Here is a 17,033-nt window from a genome sequence, read left to right on the forward strand (position 1 = left end):
GTGGTATCACCTTTAGAAGCATCCAGTTTTCTTTCTTTTCATAGACTATAAGACAGTTGGTCTCGTCAGGCTTTCTGGATACCCCAGTAAATTTCGGTAGGTCTTTGCTGCCATGAACTTTCTCCTCTGATCTTGAATGGGAGTTTTCGCTTTACCTGTGTCTCACCTCTCATGTTGGGCCCCAGTGAGCCCAGAAGAGGGCTTCCCTTCATTACGTGGCCCTATATTTGCTCTGCATGGAGCACTAGCTTGAAACTTTAATTGCTAATACATGAATTGGAGGAAAATCCAGGAGGGAGGAGGTAATACCATGGACTCTCTTACCGTAAGTTTAAACTATTTATAAAAGTCCTGTATAACTGTTAACAGCAACAACATGTGTGCTAGTAAGGTCACTTCACATACCTATACCAGTGATAAGCAGTCCTCTTTGGGAGATGAGTCATTACATGTTTTCACGGTTTACCTCAAGATCCATTGTATCCTATGAGAAAGAGTAGTCTTCTCTTTCCTTTGGCAGTGTGTTCATAAATGTATTTATTCAGCAATTTGTTGAGTAGCTATTTTGTGCAAAGCGGCTTTGGAGTGGTAACAAATAAGCATTTCTGCTTTTAAGCAGCTTGCCAAATACCCTGACAAAAACAATTCCTTAATCCTCCATGTGAACCATGCATTCTCAAAGGGGGTGAGATTGTGTAAACAGATATGCAGCATATCTGTGGCATTAAAATTTCATGGGGGGAGCAATTAAGAAAAAATAAGAAGTCTTCTGAGGTGGGTCCTAATGAATAAAAGAAAAGGTTAAGAATCATCTGTGTAGACTAAATAAGGGCCACATAAATCCAAGCTTGAAATCTGAAACCCTGTAGCCTCACCACCAATAATAAACTTGTGAGATTTCTTTCTTATCCTCTTAGGGGTGACCACATGATGAGCCTCAATCTTCTTCCATGTGAAAACCCCCAGATACTTAAAGACAATATTAACAAAATATTGACACCTTTTTAATGTGGCATGATTTAAAATTTCAGCATCCTGATCAATCTCTTGTCATCAGTTGACAAAGTGACATTTAATCAAGTGCCCGATGATTGATACACAATATGAGTTCTCTCCATTCCGCAATATGAGGGAGAGGAAGGCAAGTGGATTGGAAAAAAATAAGAGAAGACTTTAATGGAGGAGGTAAACATTGAACCAGGCCTCAAAGTTTTAGCCAAAGGAAAGTCAGGAAAAAAAATTCCAGATTTGGAAGATGTGTGTGTGAGTGTAGAGAAGAATTAAGTATATTCATAGCATTAACCAGGTGCTTTCTCAATGTTTGTTGAATGTATGCTTGTTGGATAAGGATTGGTGGCATATAGCGGCTATAAGGCTGCAAGTTGCCTGAGACAAGGTTCCGATCAGTCTGAACACTCATGCTTTGGAGATATCTTCCTCTTGTCCTTACATAATACCTTTATATTTGATAGCTCTAGTCTAAGTTATTTCTTACATGATTATGTGCTAGTTGGAGAGAATAATTTAATTTGTCCCTATAGGATTCCCTAATGTTAAAAGATATTTCTTATTCAGATTGTCAAATGGGATCAAACTGCTTTAGATTTCACTTTTATGCAGTGGGAGAGCCAGTGGGCTAGTGCTTAGAATTCTTGAGGAGTAGTTCCAACTGCAAGGGCAAGTAGGCTCCTGCAGGCCACTGGCAATATGGAAATTGTTCAGGAAAGACACTGGCAGGTCAACCCCTGTGGAGATGTAGCTTGGGACTTTAGTGACCATGATATCCAAAGGCGTTAAACCATCATTGGAAGAAAAGATGAAATACTAATTGGTATTTAGGCTTTGCTGTCTTGGAGTTCAGCCCCTGGGGCAGCCACATGAAGAGGCAAAGCTCCTGGTGTACCTTGGGAGTATTGCCAGCAGCAGTTTCCATATCCATCCAGCTTTTCAGTTGCAGAGTCTGTGTGTGTGTTTTAAGTGGGGAGAGAACTAGGCTCTCACACCACAGCTCTGACTGTGCATGACTTTTCCTTCTCATCTTTATCCCTATGTCTGTCCTTCCTTCACACATCCTTTCTTCTCTCTGACTGCTGCCATCCAGTACACAGTCAGTCCGTACTAGTTCCCCTATCTTGCTTAAACCTATTCGAGATCTTAGATTAGGGATCCCAACTATATATGGTCTTGTTTTTGTTTTAGTTCAAGTGCAGCCTAATCAAAAGGCATTCTTTGCAGTAGGCAGGACTTTTGGGGTCTTGAGAGCACAAATGTTTCACCTGCTTGTTTGCCTCAGTTTCTTCTAGCAGTAGCTGGCTACTTCTCTGACCTCATGCTAAGGAAAGCAAGAGCTATAAAAATGGATGTGATATTAGTTATTCTTGGGAAAGTCTTTACTTGCTTCGTTGCTAATACTTGAAATGCCCTTAGCTGGGGGAAAATTCTATTATGTGGTTATAGACAAGACTTAAATAACAAACTTTCCAAGAGTGACAACACATTCACCTAATACACACAGAAGTAGAAAGGACTTCTACCTAGTTCTTTCTCAAGCCCACTTTTAGTAATGGATTGTGCACTGAGTGCCACAAAAGAGTGTGTATGTGTGTATGGGCTGGGGTGGGGGTGTGGGGATGTAAGATGGGAGTATCAATCTGGCATTGGCAAATTTTGCCTGTTGAATAGATTGACTTCTGGCTGTCTCTCAAGCCTATGGCAGTATATACTTGACAAGAACAGGGCCCTGACTTTATAAACATCTCATCAAATCAACTATAACATCCCAAGTCTCAAACAGCCCAAGTGCATAACAGTGTGTTATTTTATTTCATCTTCACAACAGCCCTGCAAGGTAAGCACCAATGTTATTCTCTTTTACAAACAAGGATACCGAGAGGTGTCAACATTAACTTGTTAAGATAACATGACTAGTAGCTGGAAGAGCCAGGCCTCGAACCAAGTCTGTCTGATTCTAGACTCTGCTCATAACCGCTTATCCTTACTGCCTCTCTGTTTGAAAGTGTTATTCTGCATGTCTTTCCTAGTTTACCTTTTTTTAAGGAAGACATATTTTTCTTCTTTTGAGGAAGATGTAAATAAAAATATTTGTCCTGTTATATGACTTTCAAGTCTAGATCATAAGAGGCCTTAAACTTATGCATCATTATCTGGGGATGCTTGCTCTTGGAACCCACCACCTTTTCAAGGAGAAGCCCAAACAGACCTTAGGGAAGCCTTACTTCTCTAAGTCTTGTGTCAGAAAGCCAGGGCCCCTCACCCACATGGCAGACATGCAAGAGAGCCGCCACCAAAGTGAATCCTTCAGCACCCAGGTGATGCACCCCAGTGGAGACCACAGGAAGAGCAAATTGTCTCCACTGAGCCAAGGCCAAATTGCCAAATAATGAGCATGTTGAGAAATTGTTTAAAGCACTCTACCCAAAAAACGGAGGGTTATATTTGAGAATCTAATAGAGCTGATTCTCACATCCACAGAAACAAGTTGTCTTCTTTCCCAAGCTTGATGATTAGCACAGTGCTTTGGCCTGAGACATCATGGCAGCTGTTGGAGGAATCAGGATAACAATGCATTTTATAGCCACCAATGACCATTCTCCCTTTTCCCTGGCTTCCCAGATGCCATAACAGTAGGCAGGTCCTTAGTAGTAGTTTAGGTGATTCCACTCCCCATCCTGTCCGTATGCCTGTCACTTGCCCTTCTTTCTGTTGTTCGGGAGTCCAACTTCTTAGAAGGATCTTTTTAAATATAGTTTTATAACTCTGGCTCCAAAAAAGTTAACAAACAAAAAAGTAAATAAGTATTCCCCTGAACTTATTACTAAAGGGCCTTCAAAAATTTCAACAACATGGCAGAGTGAGCTTTTGTTAGTGGGCCATATTTCCATGAAAAAGATAGAAATGATAGACAAAATTTTTAAAACTTTAAAAGATATGTGACTAGGTATAAACAAGAGAAGTAAAATCTTTGGGTGTCAGAAATGGAGAAAGAACCTGTATTCAGAATGATCTACAGAAATTGCTAACTTCAGATATAGACACGAGGGGCTGGGCTTGGGTTTTGAACTCCCCAGAGGGACAGATATGCAACTAAGAGCTGGAATTGAGCTTCCATGTATAGCTCAAACCATATAAAAAGGACTAGAAAAACTCTACTTTCTTGGAGAAAATGGCAAGGAAGCTTGCTTGGTGGATGTGGCCTTGGGTTGTGCAGTATTGAGAGAACAAATAGAAATTAGAAATAAGTCAGCACTATTTGTGGGTTTGGGTCCAAATTTATGCTCCTGTTTACTGCAGAAAGGCCAAGCAAAGAAATTAACAATAAAACTGGTCTTTGCAAAACTAAACATGAAACTACATTGTCATGGTTAATTCTACAGTGCAGGTCAAACAATTCTTGCTGAAAATAAGCTCCCAATAAAAATTTACAAGCCAATGGAGGAGACCAATTACCATGGAGAAGTGGACAGAGAAAGAGAAAGAAAGAAAAATAGAATACCATGAACTAGAGATAAGGAAATGACACTATAAACTATAAAACAAAGTATATAAAGTATAAAATCTAAACATTTTATATATTTGCATATATATATAAACTGAGTAAATAAAAATAACTGAATAAATAAAGGTATAGAATTTTGTAAGAAAGCAGATTTTTAAAAAATAAAATGTAGAAATGAAATAACAGTCATTGAGAAGCTCATTAGCTGAGTGATGTATTAGACAAAAAGATTAGGAGAAAATTAGAAGAATTAGATTACAAGAAAATTTAGTGAATTCTAGGGTGACTCTAAGGAAAGCATCCTTAATATAACACAAGGATGAAGAGAGGGGAAATACAAACACTTTGTGAGAGTAGGAGACATAGAGGATAGAATAAGATCTTCTAACAGATGTCTAATACCAGTTTCAGAGGAGAGAATAGAGGACAAAGCTGTAATGACTCGGAATTTTTCAAATTGGTTAAAGGCATATATTCTTAGCTTCATGAAACGACTAATTCCAAGCAGACTAAATACAAATAGCCACATCTAGGCACACAGTGATGAAACCATTGAATGTCAAATAAAATATTAAAAGTAATCAGAGATAAAAAGACAAATTACATATATAGGGATTAGTTTTAGACTGACATTAGAGTGCTTATAAGTAACGGTAGATCCCGAGAGAGTAGAATCTCCAGAGTTGAATTAAAATGACCCTTAACCTGTAATTGTATACTATGTTTTATTATTACTCAAGAGTGAGAACTAAGTACAGATATTTTTACATAAGGCAAGACTAAAACATTTTTACTGCTCACAGATTTCAGATGAAAGAACTAATAAATGAAATGCTTCAGTAACAAGGATATTGAACCCAAAAGCAGAGAATGGGATTCAAGAAGCAATGCTGAAAAAGGAAATACGGCAAATGTGTTGATAAATTTAAATAAACGTTGAGTGTTTAAAAAAATGGAAATCAACTCTTAGAGTTCTCCAGAGAAACAGAACCAATAGGAGGGGTGTGTGTATGTGTGTGTGTGTGTGTGTGTGTGTAATTGATTTATAGAATTATAGAGTCTGATAAGCCTCGAGTTACAGTTGGCAAGCTGGAGACCCAGGAGAACTGATAGTGTAGTCCCAGTTCCAGGCTAAAGGCCTGAGAATGAGAAGAGCCAGTGGTTGTAGTTCCAGTCTGAAGGCCAGCAGGCTTGAGACACAGGAAGAGCCAAGGTTTCAGTTAGAGTTCACAGACAGGAAGCAAACTAATGTTTCAGCTCCAAGGCAGAAAGAATTCTGTCTTACTCAGCCTTTTAGTTCTAGTCAGTCTTTCAATGGATTGCATAAGGCCCACCCACATTAGGGAGGGCAATTTGTTTTACCCAGTTTACATTCAAATTTTAATGTCATCCAGAAATACCCTCACAGATGCACCCAAAATGATGTTTGGGCTGGGCAAGGTCACACATACCTGTAATTTCAGCACTTTGGGAAGGTGAGGCAGGTGGATTGCTTCAGCCCAAGAGTTCAGGACCTCATGGAGAAACCTGTCTCTACAAAAAAAAATACAAAAATTAGCTGGGGTTGTGGTGGCATGCACTTGTAGTCCCAGCTACCAGGGAGACTGAGGTGGGAGGGTATATTGAGCCTGGAAGGTTGAGGCTGCAGTAAGTTGAGATCACACCACTGCACTCCATCCTAGGCAACAGAGCAAGAACCTGCCAAAAAAAAAAAAAAAAAAAAGAAAGAAAAGAATGATGTTTGACCAAATATCTGGGTACCCCATCGCCCAGTCAAGTTGACACATAAAATTTAACACCATAGAGACTAATTGGGAAGTTGTATTACAAACAAGATTGTTGAACAAAAATAACAGACACCATAACATGGGAGGCTGATAGAATTGTGTAAAAAAAGAACAGATAGACTTTGAAGTAACAGTCATTGAGAAGCTCATTAGCTGAGTGATGTATTAGAGGGAGGCTTCCTGATTGGAGTGAATGTGTTTCAATTTATTTATATGTAAAACAACAAAGATGTTACTGATAAAGATTAGATATTGTTTCAGTTTAAACATTCTTTGAGAGAACTACTAAAGAAATCATCATGCCTATGTCCTGAATGGTATTGCCTAGGTTTTCTTCTAGGGTTTTTATGGTTTTAGGTCTAACGTTTAAGTCTTTAATCCATCTTGAATTGATTTTTGTATAAGGTGTAAGGAAGGGATCCAGTTTCAGCTTTCTACATATGGCTAGCCAGTTTTCCCAGCACCATTTATTAAATAGGGAATCCTTTCCCCATTGCTTGTTTTTCTCAGGTTTGTCAAAGATCAGATAGTTGTAGATATGCGGTGTTATTTCTGAGGGCTCTGTTCTGTTCCGTTGATCTATATCTCTGTTTTGGTACCAGTACCATGCTGTTTTGGTTACTGTAGCCTTGTAGTATAGTTTGAAGTCAGGTAGTGTGATGCCTCCAGCTTTGTTCTTTTGGCTTAGGATTGACTTGGTGATGTGGGCTCTTTTTTGGTTCCATATGAACTTTAAAGTAGTTTTTTCCAATTCTGTGAAGAAAGGCATTGGTACCTTGATGGGGATGGCATTGAATCTGTAAATTACCTTGGGCAGTATGGCCATTTTCACGATATTGATTCTTCCTACCCATGAGCATGGAATGTTCTTCCATTTGTTTGTATCCTCTTTTATTTCATTGAGCAGTGGTTTGTAGTTCTCCTTGAAGAGGTCCTTCACATCCCTTGTAAGCTGGATTCCTAGGTATTTTATTCTCTTTGAAGCAATTGTGAATGGGAGTTCACTCATGATTTGGCTCTCTGTCTGTTGTTGGTATATAAGAATGCTTGTGATTTTTGTACATTGATTTTGTATCCTGAGACTTTGCTGAAGTTGCTTATCAGCTTAAGGAGATTTTGGGCTGAGACAATGGGGTTTTCTAGATATACAATCATGTCGTCTGCAAACAGGGACAATTTGACTTCCTCTTTTCCTAATTGAATACCCTTTATTTCCTTCTCCTGCCTAATTGCCCTGGCCAAAACTTCCAACACTATGTTGAATAGGAGTGGTGAGAGAGGGCATCCCTGTCTTGTGCCAGTTTTCAAAGGGAATGCTTCCAGTTTTTGCCCATTCAGTATGATATTGGCTGTGGGTTTGTCATAGATAGCTCTTATTATTTTGAAATATGTCCCATCAATACCTAATTTATTGAGAGTTTTTAGCATGAAGGGTTGTTGAATTTTGTCAAAGGCCTTTTCTGCATCTAGTGAGATAATCATGTGGTTTTTGTCTTTGGCTCTGTTTATATGCTGGATTACATGTATTGATTTGCGTATATTGAACCAGACTTGCATCCCAGGGATGAAGCCCACTTGATCATGGTGGATAAGCTTTTTGATGTGCTGCTGGATTCGTTTTGCCAGTATTTTTTGAGGATTTTTGCATCAATGTTCATCAAGGATATTGATTGGTCTAAAATTCTCTTTTTTGGTTGTGTCTCTGCCAGGCTTTGGTATCAGAACTCATAACTCATAAAATGAGTTAGGGAGGATTCCCTCTTTTTCTATTGATTGGAATAGTTTCAGAAGGAATGGTACCAGCTCCTCCTTGTACCTCTGGTGGAATTCGGCTGTGAATCCATCTGGTCCTGGACTCTTTTTGGTTGGTAAGCTATTGATTATTGCCACAATTTCAGATCCTGTTATTGGTCTATTCAGAGATTCAACTTCTTCCTGGTTTAGTCTTGGGAGAGTGTATGTGTCGAGGAATTTATCCATTTCTTCTAGATTTTCTAGTTTATTTGCGTAGAGGAGTTTGTAGTATTCTCTGATGGTAGTTTGTATTTCTGTGGGATCGGTGGTGATATCCCCTTTATCATTTTTTATTGTGTCTATTTGATTCTTCTCTCTTTTTTTCTTTATTAGTCTTACTAGCGGTCTATCTATTTTGTTGATCCTTTCAAAAAACCAGCTCCTGGATTCATTAATTTTTTGAAGGGTTTTTTGTGTCTCTATTTCCTTCAGTTCTGCTCTGATTTTAGTTATTTCTTGCCTTCTGCTAGCTTTTGAATGTGTTTGCTCTTGCTTTTCTAGTTCTTTCAATTGTGATGTTAGGGTGTCAATTTTGGATCTTTCCTGCTTTCTCTTGTGGGCATTTAGTGCTATAAATTTCCCTCTACACACTGCTTTGAATGTGTCCCAGAGATGGTGGTATGTTGTGTCTTTATTCTCATTGGTTTCAAAGAACATCTTTATTTCCGCCTTCATTTCGTTATGTATCCAGTAGTCATTCAGGAGCAGGTTGTTCAGTTTCCAGGTAGTTGAGCAGTTTTGAGTGGGATTCTTAATCCTGAGTTCTAGTTTGATTGCACTGTGGTCTGAGAGATAGTTTGTTATAATTTCTGTTCTTTTGCATTTGCTGAGGAGAGCTTTACTTCCAAGTATGTGGTCATGTCTAAAACACCAAAAGCAATGGCAACAAAGCACAAAATTGACAAATGGGATCTAATTAAACGAAAGAGCTTCTGTACAGCAAAAGAAACTACCATCAGAGTGAACAGGCAACCTACAAAATGGGAGAAAATTTTTGCAACCTACTCATCTGACAAAGGGCTAATATCCAGAATCTACAATGAACTCAAACAAATTTACAAGAAAAAAACAAACAACCCCATCAAAAAGTGGGCAAAGGACATGAACAGACACTTCTCAAAAGAAGACATTTATGCAGCCAAAAAACACATGAAAAAATGCTCACCATCACTGGCCATCAGAGAAATGCAAATCAAAACCACAATGAGATACCATCTCACACCAGTTAGAATGGCAATCATTAAAAAGTCAGGAAACAACAGGTGCTGGAGAGGATGTGGAGAAATAGGAACACTTTTACACTGTTGGTGGGACTGTAAACTAGTTCACCCATTGTGGAAGTCAGTGTGGCGATTCCTCAGGGATCTAGAACTAGAAATACCATTTGACCCAGCCATCCCATTACTGGGCACATACCGAAAGGACTATAAATCATGCTGCTATAAAGACACATGCACACATATGTTTATTGCGGCACCATTCACAATAGCAAAGACTTGGAACCAACCCAAATGTCCAACAATGATAGACTGGATTAAGAAAATGTGGCACATATACACCATGGAATACTATGCAGCCATAAAAATAATGAGTTCATGTCCTTTGTAGGGACATGGATGAAATTGGAAATCATCATTCTCAGTAAACTATCGCAAGAACAAAAAACCAAACACCGCATATTCTCACTCATAGGTGGGAATTGAACAATGAGATCACATGGACACAGGAAGGGGAACATCACACTCTGGGGACTGTGGTGGGGTGGGGGGCTGGGGAGGGATAGCATTGGGAGATATACCTAATGCTAGATGACGAGTTAGTGGGTGCAGCGCACCAGCGTGGCACATGTATACATATGTAACTAAGCTGCACAATGTGCACATGTACCCTAAAACTTAAAGTATAATAGTAAAAGAAAAAAAAAAAGAAAAAGAAATCATCATAGAGGCCAGGCACGGTAGCTCATGCTTGTAATCTCAGCACTTTCAGAGGCCGAGGCAGGTGAATCACTTGAGCCCAGGAGTTCGAGACCAGCCTGGCAACATAGTGAAACCCCATCTCTACTAAAAAAAATACAAGAAAGAAAGAGAGAGAGAGAAGGGAGGGACAGAGGGATGGAGGGCAGAGGGACAGAGGGACAGACAGAAGGACGGAGGGAGGGAGAGAGGGAGGGAGGGAGTGAGGGGAGGAAAGGGAGGAAAGATGGAGGGAGGGTGGGAGAGAGAGAGGGAGGGAGAGAGGGAAGGAAGGAAGAAAAGGAGGGAAGGAAGGAAGAAAAGGAAGGAAGGAAGGAAAAGATAGGAAGGAAGGAAAGGGAGGAAAGGAAGGGAGGGACAAATCAATGTAGAATGTTATTTCCAAGAGAATAGAAGGAAGGGAGGGAGGGAGGGAGGGATGGAAGGAGAAATCAGTGTAGAATGTATTATATCCAAGGGAATAAAGGGTAATAAGGGAATAAAGAAAACTTAATTAACTAGAAGGTAGGGAGAAAAGAGGAGAAAGAAAGAGAATGATTAGCAGAACACAGAAAATAAGAGAGTAAAAATAAGCCTGAATGTATCAGTTGTAATGAATGTAAATGGGTTAAATTCACATTTTTAAAAAAGCTTAGATTGTCAAATTTGATTTTAGAAAATCCAACAAAATACTATTTATGAATCACTCGTAAGACATAATGACACAATAAAGTTCAAAGTAAAGAAATGGGGAAATTAGTACAATAAAAATTAACATTAGAAAATAAAAAACTAATAACAACAATAAAAAGAAATGGAACACTAGATATGTGAGGGAGGCAGATCCTATCCAAAAGAAAAGTGTTGCAGAAATATTACCACTAGGTAACATTAAATTTAAGAGAAAACCTTTATTAGAGTTAAAGAAAGTCTTGACTTTGCCAAAAGACATACTTACCAAGAATTCTGTGTATAACAACTGAGAGTGCAGGCACCCAACAGTATAGTCTCCAAATACAGAAAGCAAGCATTGGCAGAATTATAAGGAGAAACTGACAACTCCACAGTAGTAGTAGATGATTATTTCATGTGTAGTTGAAAAAAAATAACAAGGATACAGAAGATTTGGATAATACCATTAAAATCTTAACGTACTAGACATATCTGAACCTTGCAGCTCAAAAGTAGGAACTTCAGTTTTTTGAAGACATATAAAACATTAACAAAAATTGATCACGTATAAAAACACAAAGAAAGTAAAACAAACCATATTAATATAAACATCACAAATAAGAAGCAGCAGAAATCCATGTTTTTAAATAACTTATGGGTCAAAGATGAAATAATGGAAAGTGTAAACTATAAATGAATGATAACAAAACTGTGGCATGTAGCTAAAGCAAAATTTAGGGGAAAAATTATAGCCTTGAAAAGTATATTTTAAAATAAAAAATTGAAAATGAATTTTATAAAAATAGTAAAAGTAATGTGGCAAACTCAAAGTGGGAACAAGGAAATAATGATGAAAAAGGATAAATTCAATGAAATTAGAAGAAATGGTACAGTAAAGAGGATCGACAGAGCCAACATTTGGTCTTATGAAAATATTAGTAAAACCAACCTCTAGCAAGACTGAGAAATTAAAAAAAAAAAAAGCTTATACAAATTAATATGAGACTATCTAAAGCAAATTTATTGCAGACGTAGAAGTTAGGTCAGGGTGGTGAGTGCACAGATGTTTATTATATATTAGTTCTTTATGTTAAAAATACTTCACAACAAAAAGTTCATAATCTTAGGCATTGTGCCTTAGTCCAGGCATTGCTTTAACAGGTACCAAGTCTCTCCTATTCTTGTGAATCTAGCTCCAGTGACTCATACATTCCTGCTTTATACATACTTTGTAGAAAATTGTAATCCTGTTCGTTGTAATCCTGGAGTGGCAGAGGCAAAGTGTGAAATCAACAGAATGAATGCCTCTACCAAAGGTTGAGGAGAATAGGAATCCTGTCCATGTGTGGTTAAAAAAGCCAGATGCAAATTGGCCAGAGGTGGTCTAGGAACAGCTTCCATAAAAGACACAGGCTTTCTTGAGGCCTCTTAGCCCTGGCCATGACAAGGTTGTCCAATCGCATTTACTTATCTGGTTGATGTTATTATTCATTTCTTTGAGATGGCAGTTCCTAAGCTTCAGAATCTGTGTGTAAAAGTAGGTTTACATTCTCTGGCTTGATTTGAGACACCAACATACTTTCATGAAGCCTGAGTGGAAAGAGCTGTGTGTGTTTGGCAGATATATCCTGGGTCCGCAGCACAGGCAGTCACTTCCTAGAGGAAGTTTCTCTGTTGCTCTAAAAAGTGGTGGGTTGCAAGAAGAGAAAAGACATTTTGTTGAGGTTAAAATGAATGTGGACTCAATGTATACTTTTTACTGTTATTCCATTTAAAACAACTGACTTCCTCTGGCAAGTTTCCTTTCATTTGAATAGTGTTTATTCAACATATTCAGACTTTAAAAAAAAAGTTTATTGCCTATGATTCTTAATCCTGATAAGCATACCACTGTTCTAAAATTTATATTGTGAGGAAAATTATGTCATCAGTTTATTTTTTCTTTTGATATTTCCCTTTTTTGGCTGAAAATAAATGACCTACTTTTCTTATGTCACAGAGTATTGTCCCTTTTCTTTTTTTAAAAAACAGCCTTTGTTTTATTATTTTAGCGAGGAGTTTGCATATAGTTTGATATGAGATCTGTAATTTTTATAGGATAGCGTTCTTAGTCATGGCCACTTACATATTAGTGATCTCTTCCTCACATGGGTTCATGAGAGTTGGAATGTACCATGACTGGGGTCCATACAGAGAAGGTGCTACTATTTTCTTAAGCCTCTGCTGGCATTATGGGCAACATAAAAGAATGTGTCTGCCATTACCATGTGGTGACTCGAGTGGCAGACCAGAGAGAGTTCCCTCTAGAAGGTGATGAAAGGTATGGACAACTGCTTTGGTCCCCTCTGACTGGCCAGGCCTTAGAATTAGGTTGGGAATACTGAGTTTCCCAGGCACATTATTTTTTTAATACTATTGCTGCTGTAATCTTTTCTTTTATAAGAGGATGATTCATTGTTTCCTATTCCCGATATTTTTACCACTTATCAGTGGTAATTGCTTTCAGAAATAATTGAGTCCAACCCTATGGTTTGTATGAAGTAAATCCCTAAGTTTGATTTGATTCTTACTATTACTTAAACTTAGCAAAATACTGCTTTAGCTGTTTTCTCTAGAGACCACACAAGAACACTTTATTTCGGTAGTCAGCTTAAATAATATTTTCACTTTCTACAGATAGCAATGGGCATTAAACTTGGGAAGCTATGTAACTTGCCAAGGTTGCAGAGCCAGTTGTAGAGATAGGGCTGGATAGGATAGCTGGGTGATGCTCTTTTGGAGATTCCATATGACCTTTTCACCTGCAGTGCAAACATGTGTTCACAAATGGCTAAGTACATAAGTGTTGCTATAAGCATGTAGTTATATGACTAAGAGTGGGCAGTAATTAAAATAATCGTGCTTCATTTTTTCTTTGCAGACCCAATACTATTTTTAAGTGAATGAGATGTAATTTCCTTATTTATTTCCACAGTATTTACTAACATTTTTTCTTTTTTTTTTTTGAGACGGAGTCTCGCTCCGTTGCCCAGGCTGGAGTGCAGTGGCTCGATCACTGCTCACTGCAACCTCCACCTCCCGGGTTCACGCCGTTCTCCTGCCTCAGCCTCCCGAGTAGCTGGGACTACAGGCGCCCGCCAACACGCCCTGCTAATTTTTTGCATTTTTAGTAGAGACGGGGTTTCACCTTGTTAGCCAGGATGGTCTCGATCTCCTGGCCTCATGATCTACCCGCCTCGGCCTCCCAAAGTGCTGGGATTACAGACGTGAGCCACCGCGCCTGGCCACTAACATTTGTCTTATGTATCAGTGTTCTTATAGTATAGAGCTTGATAAAGAACATAATCTTAAAAGAAAACAAGTTAGACCCGAAATTATCTCAGAACTTGAATGATGATAATTAGATAATTATTCAGTATGCATTTTAATTTGTGCTTGTGTGGATCAGACCATAAGCCATTTTGCTAAATTGTGGTGAATAATTCCACTGGAGGCCTTGAAATAATCGATACCTAGGCAACACCTGACTTAGCTTCAGCCTAGAGACCTGCCCTTCTCCCATGCATTAAAAGGAATTCTGGCTACTGTGGCTGCCACATGCCTAGTGAGCAGCGAGGTCAGGATCTCCTACCTTGCTTTCCAAAGGATGTCACTTGCTATAGCACCTTCATCAGATGCCTCCCTTAGTGCCCCCTCTTCTTCTATAGCAGTTCCCTTGGGGTTCAACTTAATTTGCAAGTTGAGGCATATTTTGGGTGGAAAACTTGTGTGTGTGTGTCTCTCTCTGTATATATTTTCCTTATTTAAGATTCTCTCAATTCAGTCAGTTTTACCTACTTTCCTCACTTGTGGAATGGAGATAGGATTTTATGGCAGTTGATGAGAATTATTTTGGAAAGGTTTAGACTTAGAAGATTCTTTCATGGCTGAAAGCCATTTTAATTGATATAATTAAAGCATATGTATATGAAGAGTTTAGTGAAGACAGGTCAGATTCAAAGACTTCAGATCTGACCTGTCTTCATTAAACTCTTCATATACATATGCTTGGTTATAAAATAACTACCTGCAAAAGGTAAATATTTTCTGATTTTTTTTTTTTTTTTTTTTTTTACCCCAAATGGGCTTTTCGGAAGCTTATTTATCTACAGAAGAGACATATGCTTTAGGTCTGTACTTGTTAATTTACCTTGGAAAAATTAGGTCATCATCAAATCTGGCAGTGTGGCTTATAAACTTGGCAAAATGGTCTAATTAAAAGCTTCTGTTAGATTATAGAAAAAGGAAAAAATGATTAATGCCAGTCATATTTTTGTTTTCATGGTTTGTGTATATGTAGGTATATGTCACTCCTCATGTTGCATTAAAAGTATGTTGACTATCTGCTAACAGTTCATCTCTTTTCTTCTACAGCCTCCAAGTCTGTTATAAATAGTATGCTACGGGACCCTTCTCAGATTCCAGATGGAGTTCTAGCAAATCAGGTCTATCAGGTATTAATCACAGCTGTCTATTTTCAGTGGCAATGCTGTTATCTGCCTAGCAGAGTAAAGGATTTTAAACCTCATTTAATTACTGTCATCATAAACTATCACTGAGGTCAGGGTGCACCATAAATGGCAATGCAGTATTTGCGAGAAGAGCATTTCAGTTTTTAATAGCTTGCTTTTATAGTGAATAAAAAGCATGCAATTTTTGTTTTCTGTGATTAAATCTGAACCGCCTTTTGATAGCTTTCTTTTTTTGGCGGGGGGGTGGGGGAAGAAAAGTAATTACTGCTTTTAGGATATTGTTTACTGTAATAGTTTTTGTAGTCGCCCCACCCCAGACCCCTTTTCTTATTTCTCTGCAGTGCATTGTGAACGACTGCTGTTATGGACCACTAGTGGACTGCATCAAGCAGTATCCTTTCCCATAAAATTTTAGGTGCTCAATTGACGAGCTTAGACTCAGTAGAGATGTGTCTAGCTTTAACCTGACATAAAGTTCTGCTTCACAAAACACATTTCATACTCTTCTATTTTACATTCAATCAACTGGAGGGTCACTACAGACCATTCTTTTCTACAGCTTAAGAAATATCAGATAGACCACAGGAAGATGTCAGTTCAGCAGTTACACATTCACATGCTTATTTCAAACTATCTGGTTTTCAATGAGTTTACAGGCACAGAGTCATTAGGCAGGTAACGTAATGTCTTGGAATGTATCTACCCATCCCAGTAAACATTTTTTAAAAATATAACAAATTTCCATTTAAAATGAGCCAAATTTTGTTGAATTTACGAGAATAAATTTAGAACCTGGAGTTAAAGGAGGTTGTGATTAAAATGCTTCCAGAGACATCACATTTTAAAGGCAACAGATTCTTATTGCTTAAATGCTGATTACAATTTGAGCCGGCATTTGGATTCCTAATAAACATTTTTAGAGAAAGCAAGTTAATTTTTCCTCCTGGAATACATTTAAGGTTGTGAAAACAGATGTCCAATCATTTTTCATTAAAGACATTGAGATTACTAAAGAGTTAATGTTCACTTTTTAAAACAAGATTGAACAGACAGTAACTACATAAAGTAGGACATTATTAATCAATAAATTTAGTAGTACTGTGGCAACAGCAAGGTTTTTGATAATCCTCAAAGGTGCTATTTAAATGGTAAATAATGAGTAATTTTTATGAGAATAATTTCTATCCGAGTCCATGAATTTCACCCCTCTTAATAATATAAACATGTCCCTCCTGGTATGGATTTTGTTAGCATGGATGGCACTGTGATGAACTGTGACTCAGTAATTCCTAGTTAGGAGGCTTTTTGTTGGAAACTCCTGCTAGTCAAATCGTGTACATGTATGTGTTTGTATTCCACCTTCTTTCACAAAGGCTTAGAGTCGTAACATTTTTAATAAGAAAATCATGCCTATATAAGTAAAGTTAATCTTTGATGAATAACCTTTGAACAGAGCCCTCTTACAAGAATATTCAGTATTGAAGATACAGCCCTTTATGTATTTCTCCTCCAAGTCTGTTTCTCCAGTCTAGCTTAAATTAGTAAAAACACACAGCATTATCCCAAGCTCACCTTTTTATTAAACCAAAGTGAAATTGTACTTCTATATTCAGTATAAAATTAATGATAGTGTTAGAAACTGTAGGAGTACCAACCTTATGTTGCTAACACTGAGAAAGTTTAGCACACTCATATAACAACTAACACCATCTCAGAGTATCTGGGGTTGAATTACATGTTAATTTTAAAGCACATAAAATAGTTAAAAATCAATTTAAAGTTAAGGTTTTAAAAGCAT

At 37.9% G+C, this 17,033-nt stretch overlaps 1 protein-coding gene across 5 annotated transcripts in view; it reads left to right on the plus strand.

Annotated features, from left to right (window-relative positions):
* CDIN1 (CDAN1 interacting nuclease 1) overlaps positions 1-17,033 on the plus strand; it is a 231,398-nt gene that overhangs the window by 97,867 nt on the left and 116,498 nt on the right. For all 5 annotated transcript variants that reach the window (XR_008621131.2, XM_008969814.4, XM_034938498.3 and 2 more), the window contains exons 6-7: positions 15,138-15,217; positions 15,577-15,626. Coding sequence is in view for 4 of the 5 variants with exons in the window: in XM_008969814.4 (XP_008968062.2) it covers positions 15,138-15,217; positions 15,577-15,626 (130 nt within the window). In the remaining variant the exon portion in view is untranslated. The remainder of the gene's footprint in view (positions 1-15,137; positions 15,218-15,576; positions 15,627-17,033) is intronic.

This window comes from Pan paniscus, chromosome 16 (genome assembly GCF_029289425.2).
Source record: "Pan paniscus chromosome 16, NHGRI_mPanPan1-v2.0_pri, whole genome shotgun sequence".
NCBI lineage: Eukaryota > Metazoa > Chordata > Mammalia > Primates > Hominidae > Pan > Pan paniscus.